Source organism: Falco naumanni, chromosome 3 (assembly GCF_017639655.2).
Source record: "Falco naumanni isolate bFalNau1 chromosome 3, bFalNau1.pat, whole genome shotgun sequence".
Lineage (NCBI taxonomy): Eukaryota > Metazoa > Chordata > Aves > Falconiformes > Falconidae > Falco > Falco naumanni.
This window is the reverse complement of record NC_054056.1, coordinates 76,649,686-76,665,341: the sequence shown is the minus strand read 5'-3', so window position 1 is coordinate 76,665,341 and position 15,656 is coordinate 76,649,686. Positions and strand designations below refer to the sequence as shown.

General features: G+C 40.0%; 2 protein-coding genes across 12 annotated transcripts in view; one reads left to right on the top strand and one right to left on the bottom strand.

The window, feature by feature from the left end:
* ASPH (aspartate beta-hydroxylase) overlaps positions 1-15,656 on the top strand; it is a 123,709-nt gene that overhangs the window by 106,228 nt on the left and 1,825 nt on the right. For 9 of the 10 annotated variants that reach the window (XM_040588685.1, XM_040588684.1, XM_040588682.1 and 6 more), the window contains one exon: positions 4,409-6,888. The exons of the other annotated variant lie outside the window; for it this stretch is intronic. In XM_040588685.1, coding sequence (XP_040444619.1) covers positions 4,409-4,559 — 151 coding nt within the window. In that variant the 3' untranslated portion in view covers positions 4,560-6,888. Of the gene's footprint in view, positions 1-4,408; positions 6,889-15,656 lie in introns of those variants that run through there. 10 annotated transcript variants of the gene reach the window in all.
* Positions 7,976-15,656, bottom strand: part of CLVS1 (clavesin 1) — a 106,037-nt gene continuing 98,356 nt past the window's right edge. For both annotated transcript variants that reach the window (XM_040588696.1, XM_040588695.1), the window contains one exon: positions 7,976-9,934. In XM_040588696.1, the coding sequence (XP_040444630.1) occupies positions 9,847-9,934 (88 nt within the window). In that variant the 3' untranslated portion in view covers positions 7,976-9,846. The remainder of the gene's footprint in view (positions 9,935-15,656) is intronic.

The following is a 15,656-nucleotide window of genomic DNA, read 5'->3' as shown; positions in this document are numbered from 1 at the left end:
TATAGAGATGTGGAGTCTTTTCACTTCGGGACATTATTGTGAATTCAGGTTGGTGGCATATACCATTAGGTGGCTGTTCGGTAGCTGGTGTGAACAAAGTGGTGGCTTTGATCTGCTGCCAAGAAAGCAGGTGTCCACAGCTCACCACCCATTAACACAGCTGGCACCCTTTGTCTTAACCTGAACAGAAAGAATAGTCCCGTGGAAAATGGACTTAACTACCTCCTTGGTAACAACATTCCCTCTAAGTCAAGAGTGGAGAAATGCTCGTTGCTGCCGATACGCTGCAGATGGAGCACTTCAGTGTCCAGGCTGCTGAACCTGGCTCATTTGAAATGTAAAACGTTCAAGAATTGACTACAGCCTGTGCTGAAATGTATAAACTTTAGTTGCTTTTGGCAAGAGCTATGCATTCAGAATCAAAGACAGGGTTTTCCCTGAAATCATTGAAAGTTCGTCTTCTGCTGGCAGGAGAGGGGTTTTTTTTACGTCCCTTCCTCCATGAAGGAGGAGGTGGGTGAACTCCTGTGGAAGGGAATGGTGCCAGGAGGAAATCCTACCTTGGGCATTTTCTGTTCCTCCCCTCCTGGTGGTTCATAACAGTGGTAAACTAGTGGTTTCAGATAGGGGAGCTGGCTCAGATGTGAAGGTTAGGCCTTTTCTGGCCTCCTGCCCTGCTGCTGCGTGTGTGAGATAGAGGACAGAAACAATGAGGATTTTGTGCTTGGTTACCTCTGTGCCACCCAGTGCAGGTGTTTAGAGGGGCAATATTGCAATGTGACTCATCCTTTGATGGACAGGCAGGTCAGTTCTGTCTAGTACTGTGTTTTTTACTCCTTCCCTTGCAGAAGAGCCTTTTTGCAGCCGCTGGGAGCTGATACACCCCATTGTTACTCAGCACAGCTATAGCAATGTTTGGTTGTTGGGCGTTTTGGAGTCTCAGCTCTGTAAAGCGTAGGTTGCAATGCACAAAAATTGTGGGTAAACACCTAGTTATCAAAACCAAACATCTCTGTCAGACAAGGTAATCATGTTTGGAAATGAAGTTGCAGAATTACAGCCTTATGCAGCAGCCAGTCCAAGATCTCACCTGTAGCAGGTGACACCAGAGCCTTGCAGCTGATACAGAAACTACCCCAAGGTGGCTCAGCACCAGACCAGAATAATAGCGTCCCTGTGGTCTCTCTGTGAAGTGTTTCTCACTCCATGAAGGCTTCTAGAAAATATTTATTTGCATGTTAATGGTGGGGTTTGTAATCTATTCAAAAGGGGCTAATAGTTCTGTCAACTTTATGACTTTTTCTTTGTTGTGCAGAACAGCCCATCACATTATAATGCAAATGATAGATCCTGGGGTTTAACTTCTGAAGCAAATTCATTTGGGTGCTTGAAGTTTTTATTGTCCCTAACTGAGTTGCACTTTCAGGCTACTTAGGGCAGAATTTTTCAGGCCTGGTTTCATTTAAAAAAACCAAAAAACAAAAACACAAAACAAACCAAAAAAAAATCCCAACACCCACAACAAAGAGAAACCCCCACCAAAACAGAATACCTGCCAAACAAAAACAAAACCAAATCTGCCAACCCCTCAAAACAAGAAAAAAACCCCAAACCCACACAACCCCAAAACCCCTGAAGGTCGGCTTGATATTTTTTTACCATATTATAGCATTGCAAGTGGTTGACTCCTGTTGACTTGAATAATACCAACGTAACTTCAGTGCAGTAGCAGGGACTCTGGTTTATATGGCATAAAACATTTTTGTTACCAAGTAACTGACATGGTAGCAGAAAAAACACATGATCATACCTGAAACCTGCAAAAGGCTCATTGTCTGGGCCTTCAAGGCTGATGTCTGTGTGCAAGCCAGCGTGAATTTTTTACGATGTTATGCTTTGTGGTTTGTCTACTCTTGCTTAAAATGTGTTTAGATGATCATTTCAGTTGAAATGATCCCATTTCAATTTCCGTTTCTCTTCAGAACATTACAGCACAACCCCATAAATTTTGATGGTTAATTTTTGCTTTTGTTGAATTAAAAATAGTGAAGATGTGAGAGTCTAAGTCTCATTTTCACCATTATTTGAAAAAAGAAAACTCTGTGAATGGACACAGCTGAATGAGCTAAGCAATGTGTTTCCATCTTTGATGCCAAGACCTTTGTTTCTTTACCATGGCTGCTGTTGATTGCCCTTAAAGGAAATTAAGAACTTCCATCCTCTTGGGCTGCTTCAGCTCCTAAGGGATCCTGTTAAAAAACTTGATAATATGGTCACTGTAGGGTGGCTGCAGGAGGTCATACTACTTTGACTGTTACTGACTCGACTGACTGTTACTCACCCAGTCTTACCTGAAGGGGTATAATCGGGTGCATGCTTTTGATCCACTGCAATGCAAAAGAAATTTGCTTTGCTTATACCACTGCCTGGCTTTACAATAGAAAAACCATGGAACTCATAATCAGCTGCTCTGTCTAAATGCAGTGGGTAAGATTGAGATCTGAGGGGCAGCGACAAATGACTAATACAGTGACTTTTTGACTTGTTGTGACGTTATCCCTAGTGGCCACTGATTTTTCACAGTACCAAGGACTGCATTTAACCAGACATTAAACCTCTTTTCAAATCTATGAATCCAGATCTCAGCAGGCTGGAGAAGCGTACCAGCTGAAATGTAATGAAGTTCAACAAAGGCACATGCGAAGCCCTGCAGCTGGTAACAACAGCACAGGCTGGGTGATGACCACATAGAAAGCAGCTTTGCAGGAAAGGATTTAAGGGTCCTAGGGGACAAGCTGAACATGAATCATAATGTGCTCTTGTCTTGATGAAGGCTAGCTGTGTACTAGGCTCTGTTAGTAAATACGTAGGAAGCAGTTTGAGGGGAGCAATTTTCCCCTTCTCTTCTGCACTCAGGACACTGCCTCTGGAGTACTATGTCCATTCTGGGGCTCTTCAGTACAAACAAAAGTCATTGATAAAACAGAGAGGCTCCAGTGGAGGATGAAAAAGATGATTAGGAGACTTGGAGCATGAAACATGTGAGGAGAAGCTCAGAGCGTTGGTTTGGAGTCTGAAAAAGAGAAAGCTAAAGGGGAGCCTAGTCGCTCACTTCAGCTACTAATGAGTGACTGTGTGAAAGACAGAGACAGACTCTTTTCAGAGGTGTGCAATTATGGAATGAGAGGTAATGAACACAAGTTAACAGTGAAATAAATTCCATCTAGGTAGAAGAAAATTTTCACAATGGGGTTAGTGAAACACAGGAAGAGATGGTGCAATATCCATGGCTGCAGGTTTTAAAAAAAATCCACTCATCAAGAACCTGAGATATCTAATCTCTAAGTTGATTCTAACTTTGCAGTGACTCTTGCTCTAGGCAGATGCTTGGGCCCAAGGACCTTCTGACCTAAATTATTCTGTGATTCTATACTTCATAAAATTGACAGAAATAATGATTCTTCTGACAATGTTATCTCCCTTCTACATTGCCTCTTGCCATTGCTTTTCAATCTGGTAATTTTGTTAATTATTCAAATGGTGGAGTTGCTCAAAACTGAAAACCAAGCCACTCTGAATAAATTCCGTGTATCCCTTTTTGTGCCTAACGAAAGTACAGATCTTGCAGAATTACAGCTGTTTAAAACTCTGCTCCTCCATGCTGTAATGAACACTCACCCAGTGTATTTATATCTGTTCAGTGATCTGCTCTGCTAAAGCAGTACCTGGCAAGCAGAGAGGCTCTAAGTTGTGTGGTCTCAACCTTCCAGTTCAGCTTTAACAGTATAGGTAACCCACTGTACACTATCACATTGCAACCTTCCTCTGAAGAAAAATGTTTAGACTCAGTGCTTTGATGGATTTATGGGACAAGACTGTTAACATCTCTGAAATTTTAAGCACGATCAGGGCCTAATTCTGTTGTTCTGAGTTTTAGAAAAAACAGGTTGACTTGTTGTAATTTGCTTTCAAACCGTATGACCATTTTACTAGTAATTCCCTCAGTTTCCATCCCTCATTATGTATGCATCTGATTAGAAAAGGGGAAGAGTTGATTACTGCACCAGTATTATACCTGCTCCCTCTTTATTGGACTCAACTCATTAAAAGTGTATATATAACAAATATTACAAAAGTCTGAATGTGTATGTGGGCATAACTACGCAGAGTGAGGGGAAACAATCTCTCAGTAATAGGAAGGTCCATTAGACTGCTCTTTCTGTAGTTTTTCAGTTAAAACTCTGATACTCCAGTCTCTTTATGTTAGGTAATGAAAATCTGACTGTACAATATGTACTTTTAAAATCATTCTCATATGTCGAAGAGCATCTTCAGAGCTGATATTTAGCTTGCCTGCTCCATGGCACTTCAAATACTACACTAAAACATGTGCTTTTTTGTGTTGCAGAACCTGGGAAGAAGGGAAAGTTCTTATTTTTGATGACTCTTTCGAACATGAAGTATGGCAGGATGCTGACAATTATCGCCTGATATTTATTGTGGATGTGTGGCACCCTGAGTTAACAGCACAACAGAGACGCACCCTTCCTGCTATTTAAGGGGTTCCTTCTGATGTGTGAAGCAGAGGAGCTTTAACCCCTTTGGAGTGTGCAAATAGGATTAATTTATCCAGCATACAAAGAATACAACTATTGCAAGGGTTATAAGAGTTAAGGATGATATTTTGCAATCACAGAGGACTTGATTTAAAAAAAAGGAGAGAAAGAAGAAAAAAAAAAAAAAGCCATGGTTTTTTTTGTACTGGTACAGCACTGATATGTACTGTTTTCCTGGCTGCAAGTTTGAAAATATAAATCCTGTCAGCCAGAGAGCAATGGATCTGGATTTTCAAATGGAGGAATGTGCAGATGTTTTTGCCCTGCCTGTATGATGTGTACAAAACCTACCCGATGTATCAGTCACCTACCCGACCATGTTCAGGCACAAGGTTTGCGATTCTACATCTGGGAAATACTTCCCAGGGAAGCAACATGCAAGATTTTTACAAAGATATGCACCAACCAACTTTGAAAATCAGTATGCAGTTGTAATGTTAGCTGCTTTAGGCATAGAACATGTCCCTATGTTATCAACTGCAGATAATGTGAATGGGTTATATGTGTTTTGTATTTTTTTCTACCTAAGTAACTGTATTTTTCTAGCATAATTATGAACAAATCTTTAATGAACCACTTTTTTTAAAACACACACACTATATATATATATATAAAATATATATAAAGTGTATCTCTAGCTATCAGCAGAAGGAAATCACTATATACAAACAAATTTCATTTTTGCCAGGTGTGGCCTTCTCTTGCTTTCCTGGAAATGCAAACAGAAACTTGCATAATCAGCAGCTTAGTGAAGCTTTGTTCTTCTAAAACAGAACAGTTCTCCCAGTTAGCAGGAAACCTTCAGCTTGATAATGTGATTCTGGAAGACGTTGAGCAAATGTGACATCTCTAGGCTCAGATCTTAAAGTTCTTGACAGTTCTTAGGATTACGTGGTGAACTGCTGTTTCTCCTATCATTACAAAAGCTTGTGTTGTGGTATCTGTTTTCTACCTAGCAAAGGTCTGGGGCACCTTCTTCCAGGGACGACTCCTAGGCTGCCGTTAGGTGGTCATTCAGCAGAAAAAAATGTACAAAGAATTTCCAGTGCTTCGGGCAGAAGGACAAGACCTGACTTGGTTTCCTGCCAGAATGCAGAGCAAAGAGCTTCAGGTTATTAGCTTGCATTAACTTCTGCTGCCAGTGTCCTGCAGTGCTAGAACGATCCTTTAATTGACCTAATGGTGTTTTCCTAGTCTTGAAATGTATGACATAATGCTGAAGTAGTTTTATCCCAGTACTGTTTACAGTATGCTCTGTATCTGCCATACAGAATTTATTATATGGTCAAAAGGCCTATTTTGAAGAAAGAAAACTGACTGGATGTTTAAACAATTGGCTGGTCTTTTGGGTGTGTACTATAATGGGAGATGGAGGGTGCAGGACCCTTCACTGTTAACTTCTAAGAACGCTAGAAGAGAGACCTGAGGTTGCACTGTTGATGTTTATGGCTGGCTGTTACCTACTCACCCCAAAACCAGCTGGGTGTGGATAGGTGTGCTAAGGGTGCTCAGGGCTTGTCAAGTGGCATCATTACTGAAGGCTGAGAGAGACAAACACTAAACAAGGAGACACTGAGATTACTTAGCCTCCACAATTTTGGCTTTGTAGTCCAAGATACACTGAACAGTCATCTGATTTGTTTAATGCTCGGTGGTTTTGTACTGCAGACTACGTCACAGTACCTAAGTATCATGACCAAAATGCCACATTTACTGAAGCAAAATACAGAGCTTTGCATTCCCATAAACTGAATGGTTTTCAGATTTATTTTTTTTTTATTTTACTAGGTAATTAAATCTTGCAATGCCATGTAACACATGATGATTGCACCATGAATCGGTGTAAGCAGTTTCTGGAGGTGCGCACTTTAATTCCATTTTTGACTATTAAACTGATTAACTCTCTCTGATCAAGAGTCAGTTTTAGACAACTATGATAATTAGGCTTTAATGTGTTGTCCATATCAAAAATAACACTGAAAATATACAAAATATAGAAGAAAGTAACAGTTCTCAGTAAATCATTGTGAAAACTGAAAAGAGATACAAGCTTCATGCTTAAGAAAATATAAAAATACTTCTGGAGAGCTTTAGAAGACTCGTGCAAAACTGGAAAAAAGTTACTTGTTATTGTGGGAGGTAAAACAGTAGAACTTCTTTAAAATCTCGTGGTAGTTGTTGAGTCAGAGGCTGTATTTTATATCTTTGTAAAGTGATCAAGCAGCACAAATTATAATCTATTTTGTAATTCTCCAAAATAAAGACATAGTTTGTAAAGGAGGAGTCAAGAACTGTTTAAAAATATTTTTATTAATGTTGCATTTTAGTTTCTGTAGCTCAGAGTAAATACTAAAGGAGTGTTAAAAGCTTTGGATCTTTATTTATGAAAATCCATGCCATCCTTCAGATTGAGCCTTCAAAGGAACAATGAAACATACTTCATCTTTTCCAGTTGCAATTGGCAAATAGATAAAATTGGCAAAGAGATAAAAGTAATCTACCCAAGATGTGTGTGTGCTGGAGTAGCACTGTTTATTAAATTGTGTAGTGATATATTGGCCATTTAAAATCTTAAGTGTCTTGAATATGGCAAGTTGTATTATGAATAGCTTCTACAACATTGAAGTGAATCTACTCTATACCGACCTGTCGAGGAGCTGAAAGCATATCTCTTTGTTAGGTACACTTACTAGATTAGCTAAATACATGGGGAGGGGAGATAGAGAGATATATATGTAGCAAACTACAGAAATTATTCAGTAAGTGGTATATTATTTGAGGTATTCCTGTTTGCCAACTGGTATTTCACCTTGGAAAAACCTTTTCAACATTGGAAGTGCCAATGGAAGAAGTGAATGGAAATGCTTTTTAAATGGAGAACTGTTGCAATTTGAATATATTTTTTTTCTTTAGATTTATTTACAGAGGGAAATAACAGAAAAGGGCAATATAGTCTCCTGTTTGTAAGGCAGTATGTACTCATCATGATGTTAGGAGGTGGATTCCTCCTTGCCTGTAGTTTACCTTCTTGCAAGCACAGTCTGTGTAAGATCCTACAGTTAAATACAGGCATTGTGCAGTTATATACAAGGCATCATATGTATTTATTCATGTCACAGCTAAAGAAAAAATTCTAATCCTCTGCAAAGTTTAATCATCAAGGACTAGATTTCAGTGATATTTGCACTTCTTGGGCAGAGTAAGTCCCACTCTAATGAACAGTGATTGTAACAGGTCATCGCAAAGATTCAGTGGCAGTGGAGGTAAGTGTATGAACAGAGAAGAATCATAAACCAAAGCGTTTCTTCGTTAATGCTGCAGTATAATAGCCAATGCCTGCCTTTTTTTTTTTTTTTTTAATTATTATTTAATTTTTTTAAATCTGTTTTGAGCAAGTTTGCTGTGACAAATCCAAATACCTGTGAGTCTTTGTGAGCCCAAGGAAGGGAAAGGTTCTGTGTCTTGTTACAAGGACTTGACATCTTAGTTTTCTGTAATAGGTGGTAATGCCAGGGGAGGGGGGATGGAAGAAATACCAAGGATAAACGGGGTCAGTTGTCTTGTTTAATGTTCCTGCAAGCTGCTACTTCTTTTTCTGACTCCTCCATTGCCTTGCTGGGACCATCCACTGCCTTAAAGGCTCACTGTCTGTCATGGTGTCCAGGCTTTGTATCAATGACACACTGCTGCAGAAGGTTTGTCTGAATGAGGCTATTCTGTGCAAATGCCAGTGTGTAAATTTCAGGTGTGTTGATAGGGTCTGCCAGGATGTCCTTTCTGCCCTGTGCAGGCATAAAATGTTGTAGATAAAGGCAGTATTTTGTTAGTCCCTCTGTTAGGGCTGGCCATGTTGAGTTGAGCTGTATCATCACTTCAGTGTATCACTTACGAAGTCAGTGGATGCTCCAGAGGCACTGTGTTGTGCCTATTATCATCTCGTTTTATATATATGGTTTACACTGCTACCTTTGATGTGTTGTTGCTAACTGCTTATTCTAATAAATTGTCAATATATGGCAATTTAATTGAACACTAAAGATGTGTACAGTGGTTGTAACCCATTTTAGGAAATAAAGTCACTGCACATGCAACTTGATAACAATTTTTCTTTTATTTCTTTAATCCGGTTTCCATTGCAATGAAGGGATGGGACTCTCTTTGCAGCTAGAGCAAATAGAGAAATAACAAACTGATCTTTGGCATTTCAGTTCTTCTATTCTTCCACATTTCCTTCTAGCAGGAGCTTGTACTGAATAATTAAACCTAAATTTCCTTTTTCATTTTAACCATCTGATTGCCTGCATCTGCGATCAGCATACCATTCTGGCTACACCTTTTACTGACTGCAGGAGGGAAGGGGGTAAATGACTCTGCAGAGCTTTCATTTGCTGTTGTGACCTAAATGAATCAATCTAGATTGAGCCATTAATCACTGGTGAATGTGTCCGATGGGTCTCCCTAGCACACCCCCTTCACACGCGCACACGCACATCTCTAATAGGCTCCCAAGTTGCCTGTGGAAAAACACATCATTAAAATTAAATAACTGCATTTCAAATTGTGTATGTCTGCTGCCCACATAGCTCATTCCACTTAGCTGACAGTTTTATAAGGGCTTCAGAAGTTAAGAGTAATTTTTGCTAGATACTGAAATGTGACCCCCTATAAGCAGCATGGATGAAGCAGTCACGAAGTGTCATGTTGAATGGCATTACGCTGGCTATTTTTTTCTTTTTTTTAATGCAAAATCCTTCTGTAAAACTTGAGTACTCTGTAGACGCTGCTGTTTCTGCCCTCTGAGCCAAATTAAGCTGCTGATTACAGTGCAAAGTTTAAATTTGAGATGCTTTTCTTTAAAACACACTTAACCTTTGCTTCTATAAAATGGAGCATCCCTGCTGGAGTCTTCAGGAAAAGTACTGGCACACTCTTGTTTCTTTAAACAGAGAATGCAGTTCCATTATTTCTGGTATTTTAATGTCATAAGTCAAAAAGAAAAAAAATATTTGTATATGGACAGACTCCTGTGTCAATAGAAATTTCTCAGTTTTTGTTCAGCATCAGCTGCATGGACAGATGGCTGGTGACATTTGTTACTTGGTCAAGAAACACGAAGGACTTGTTCTCAAGCAAAACGCGTGTGTGTGTGTGTGTGTATGTGTGTCATGTGCTCGGTGGGTTTCTGGTGGAAGTCTGTTAATGTGTCTTTGTGTGCTGGGCACATGGGAGCTCAGTCCAGAGCCAGCAGCGGTTGGGTGTTCTCGCTTTCCCCCTGGTCTTCGTGTTTCAGCGTGCCGGCTTCCACCACAGACTGGGACCTGAAAGCAAGAAGACAGATGCTAACAAAGGCTGCTGCAGAAGCACTCACCTTCCTGGAGTCCCTTTGCTTCATTTTATGATTTTTGCTTTTGTCCATTGTCATCTTCGTGGCTTTTTAATTCTTTTCTGTGGAACACATAAGGAAGTTGAGAAGTATTCCTTTAAATACGAACAGGGATGTGACTCACTGCAGATCTCAAATGCTTTCAAAATATTTAGTGCTTAGCTGCTATCCATAATGCTGAATGCACTCAGTAACTTAAAGGCCGGATCCTGAGATACTGTGAGATTTGTTGGCACTTAATATCTCCCTAGGCAAAACTGCTTGTGCAGCTGCTTACTGGAAAGCAGAGTCATCTGTGCAAGTGCTTGCAGGGGTAAGTCTCAGCTCACCTTTCTCAAGATTTGTAACAAGCATAAGTAGATAAATCACACTTTACTGATGCAGGGGTTTAAAGAGCAGAACTTCCATGAGTTCCCCAAAATCAATGAAGAAGCCGCAATTAGTATGACAATGAGGGAGCTTCTGGTGAGCCCGGTTTTGCAATTTACCTTTATCTCCTTGTCTGTGCCCTTGAAGGAAAACTTTATTCAGGGCTAGTCCATTTTAAATTCATTTCTATCTCTAAAGTTGGAAGCGTAGTTTATCCTTCGATGCTAACAAGTTGTAAAAAATGAGAAAACACTAGAGAAAGTACAGCACCATGATTTCTTGCAGTGACAAAAACTGAATGAGCTTAAACTAGTGGGAAAATCCAAGACTGCTTCATTTTCTGATGTCTGTGTGCTCCAGTGTTTGTTTACTGAGCTATGGAAGGGGGAGCTGCAGAGGTTGTTGTTACAGGGATTTGTTATCCTCCATTTTCTCTGCTTTGGGTGAGGAGTTGCCTCCCAGGATGGAGTGGGCAATGAGCTTTAGGGCAAAATCACTGTGTGAATCAGGAATTTTCAGAAAGGGAACTTTTTCAAAGGTAGGGGTAGAGTCATCCAGCCCAGGCATTTGCAAAGTGCATAGTATTGTTTTAAAGAGCCAGTTTTCACATAGATGTTAGAATTAGGGGTAGCTCTCACTCCCTACAGGATGTGTTTGTAGTTCTCAGTTGTTCATTATGGTAACCGCAGTTCAGGACTAGGCTATTTCATGAGATTAGATATCACCTTTTTTTTTATATATATAAGATTAATTTATGAATTGCATCCTTTAGTACTGCAGGACTTGATCAGGACTGAGTACCATGACTGTGAATAACTTTTTATGATTATTTTTCTTATTCTTATGCCTGGAGCTTTCATTAAAGCATAATAAAATTTTTCATAAAAAAATAATCTCCAAAGAGAGAGAACAAAAGCTGGATGCTCAATGGGAAGATTTTATGCCAAAATTTTCAAAGAAAATACATTTGCCCATTTTCACTGTGTATTTTTTACAGTAATGTGACATGCATAATATTTACGACTGTATTTTAATATAGAAAAGAAGCTGATTCAGGAGATTATGCAAAATGGCAATTTATATATTTCTAGTTTGTGACAGCAACACCTAATCATGTGGCTTTGAAACTGATACAGAATGGATTCAAAGCACAATGTCAACAGGTTTTTATTTTATTTTCTGGACTATTAGGTTAAATTATTTTTCAATCATAGCTGATTAATACTTGTCAACAATGTATTGTTTCTGCCTGACGCACTGCCCTGCAATCAACATAAGAAGTTGTAGATCCATTGCACCATTTACCAGCATACAGCTGAAAAGCAGAAACTTTAAGTCAAATGTGAAAAATCTCACAATATTGCCTTTTGTGATCACTGCTAATTACCTCTGCTGTCATCTCATTACACAAAAAAATATTCCTGCATCTGTAACAGCAAGATGCCAGTTTCTCCCCCATACTGGTACTCAAATGCATGCCTGGTTGGAAGCGACATAATCCCAAACTCTAGGTAGGTCCCACGCTGCTCCTTTTTCACACAGAGCCAAAATAGCCAGAGCATCAAGTAAATGCACTACAGCCCACCTGACCTCCAAAGAGATGCCAAGTGATTCAAATGCTATGCCCAGCCCTTCTGAATAACATGAAGAGGGATCCAACTGGGATTTTAATATCTGCCAAGCTCTGCAGCAACAATCACCTTTCTGCTAGAAGCTGCTTATCCCCCTGTCCTAAAATAAGCAGTTTAAACATGTATCTGAAGGGCACCAGTATTGATGTGAACAATTTTTTTAAGACACCACAATAAAGGACTTGCTGTTGTGTTTTCCATTTTCCAAATAGAGCAGGTTTTTGTTTGCTGAAAAATGTTTCCAGGGTTTTTTTAACTTCGGTTTTATGTACAAAAAAAATAAATTATTCATTTATCAACAAGATTCTAAAATAATTTTTTCATATTCTTCATTTATGGTAAATATTAAAAACGTAGATGCTCAGAAATGCACTTTGGTGGCATATATCAGTGCAGCTTACAATCTAATTTTGACAGTATTTGTCAATGGAGTTTATAATCTAATGTAATAACTCAGCATGAGAGACACGTTTTACTGGCCTAGAACGTCCTGGAATATGTATTCTACAGCTGTACTTTATTTAATGGCAAAGGAAAGATGACTTGCAACAGGCTACTGTTGCAGAAAGCATTTTCAGCTGACCAGTAACTATATTTTGTGGCTGTAGAAAGTAACGTAAGACAAATATATCTGATCCACCCTATGTGTGGGTTTCATCTTGCTCCTGTGTACCTAACACATATATTCAGTTCAAGGAAAGCAGTTGTATTCTAGGCACAAGTTTACACAATATTTAGGTGGAGGTTTATGCTGACTCTAGTATATTGAACCTAGGGCTAAGACTAGTTTCTGTTTTAAAAGTACTGCTACCTGTTTTAACTACATAAATACTTTCTTTATTGGACGTTACACTCACATTTCAAATTTTTAAGTAGAATCTGATCACTGTTCTTGAAAGGTGTTTGGGTATTTAACTCCACCTTAATCTCCTGTTGAAAATTAAATTACAGTGAGGCACTAAAGTACCTTTGCCTTGACTAGTCCTTGTAATTTGCAACTACCTTTTCATTACAGACACCAAAATACCCTCTTGCACAGGAGTTTAAACCATTTTGATGTAAAATGGTAAATAAACAGTACAGAAGTTTCCTTGTTTGGCAAGCTCAGTTTAAGTTTAGCCCCTGTAAATGCTGTGGATGCTGTTCTGTCCATACCCTATGGCAAGCAGAAGCTCATGGCACCAGACAAAAGCATTTTTATTTTTCTGTCTTTCCATAGCAATGTTTACAAATACTTGATGGGGTGGAGTAGAGAACATGAAGACAGACCCTTCTTGGTGATACCTGGCAACAGGCACAAATTGAAACACAGAAACTTCCATTTCAGCCTAAGAACAAATGCTTTTACTGGGAGAGTGGACAAACACTGGAACAAGTTGCCCAGAGGGTTTGTGAAGTCTTCATGCTTAAAGATATTCAAAATCCAGCTGGACACAGTCCTGAGCAACCTGCTCTATCTGGCCTGCTCTGAGCACAGGATTGGGTAGATCTCCAGAGGTCCCTTCCTCAACCTTTTTGTGATTCGGTGCCCACAGAAACAGCAGCTTCTCTGAACCATCCCAATACATGACTTTTTTTTTTCTTTTCTTTCCCTGCCCCCCCCCCCCCCCCAAAGCTTTGGGGTGCCAACTTTGACAGTGTGGATGACATTTAGCTGCTAAACATAGATACCTACAGCCATTTAAGGCACCTTAGGGTATCCAAGACAACTGATCACTGACTATTATGACCCAGGATTTATAGAAGACTTGTAGAGGACTTATGTCCTTCTGGAGTAACAGATGGAGGCCAAGAGGACATCACAGTGTTAAAAATCATACAGGATGCCTATACTGAGGCAGCAGAGCCTCACCCGTGGTGTTGATTGAACGAATGCAACTAATTTGTAACGTTAAAGACATGTGCAAGTCATTTTGACCTGGGCCAGATATGAACTAATCATCTAAGCAGGACATAGTAATTACATTTGCCTTCTCCTCATATCACTACATTTTAGTCACTTGTGCTGTGATTCATCTCTCCATCAGACATCTATGGTCACTCTGTGCTATAAATGGCAGAGAGAAATGGGCGTTCTCAGGGTGCAATTCATCTGACCTGTTCTAAACATATGGTCATATCATATGATTTACGAGTTACCTATGTTCCGGTCCCTGCTCTGATGAGTTCTCATCTATTAACACCAGGGGGAACAGGTTTCATGATTTATGAGGCAATGTTTTGTACGTCATAGCCATGACTGCCTCACACTGTGTTACCTTCAATACTTATCTGAAATGTGGCACATGTCCTGTGTGTGCTGCAACTTTGGAATTATTTTAAACCAGTATACTTGTATTTAAAGCCTTCTGGTTTTCCTCTTTTCTCAGCAACCAGGTCGGAAGATGCTTGGGTATGGAGGATCTGGTTGAGTTAAATTTTAACACAAGGAGGCAATCATTTGTGTCACACAGGTAGGATCACTGTGTAAGGCCCTGAGGTGGCAGACCCCGTGCCTGTCTTTCTTTAACGCGATACATGTGGCAGACTCGGCTCCTGTAAATGCACAACGTGATCACTGTGTGCTGGGAGCTAAGTCTGAAGTAATTAACAGATGAGTCGATGCCCATAGACTTTCCTAGCCTAGTTTCCAAGGCTGGGTAGCCTTGCTTAGGAAAGCAAAATGAAAATGGAAAGACAAATTTGTTTTCAGTCTCCCTTCTGAAGCCTAGGTACCATTTGAGTGTGGTCCATTTAAAGTGTCAATCAGCCTCCCCCCCATGTTTTTTTTACTGTTCAGCGAGAATATTTGGAAGTCTGGAAAGTCAACACTACCCAGCTGTTTCTCCAGCAGATCAGCCATATATTTCAAATGACAGCACTGCGTAGGTATGTACATCAGTATCTAAGAGAGCAGATGGCTTTATGTGTGTGGCCGTATTAATGCAACTGTCTCAAATTCAGTCAAAAACCATGTAAGATGACTGGATGCAGGCCCTCTAGCTGCAGTGGTGTTAGAAGGCTTTTGTCAGGGTACAGCTGGAGTGAATCAGCTCACAGGAGCTGATGTCTCTTGGGTATCAGTTTTGTTTCCCATAAAAAATAAAATACCAAAATCCTGCACTGAGCTAACAGTAAATGCCATGGCATGCTTGCCTAAAAGACATCTTCCAGTTCTCTGACCCCTCATTTTATGCTTTTCATCACAGCAATGCTTATGTGCTGCCAGCCCACAGAGCAAAGCCATATTACATGTACGCTGGGCTTCCTTTAGGGGTTGTGTGGAGGAAGGAGGAAGGTGGGATGTTTTTTTCCCCAAGTGCAGGAGGCTTCAAGGTCTCTCAGTGACACACTGCAGCCAATCAATCAGATCACATTGTGTGACTCTATTCATCTACCTCTCACCTCCCATCTGCTCACTTCCCTCTAATTCCCTTCCCATTTCACCAGCACCTCAGGGCTGTTCGTCTCCCAATTATTCATTCCCTTTACAGAACATAATAAGCATATTTTTAAAATCACACCCATGAATTTTTGTATTGACAAGGTCTGAGGAGCACTTCTTTCTCTACCCTCCTCCCTCTCCATCAGACTGCAGAGGAGGGTGCAGCACCCGAGTGCTCTGCAACACACCTCAAGAGTATGCCTTCATACCAAGGATTCTCCACCCACCCCCTA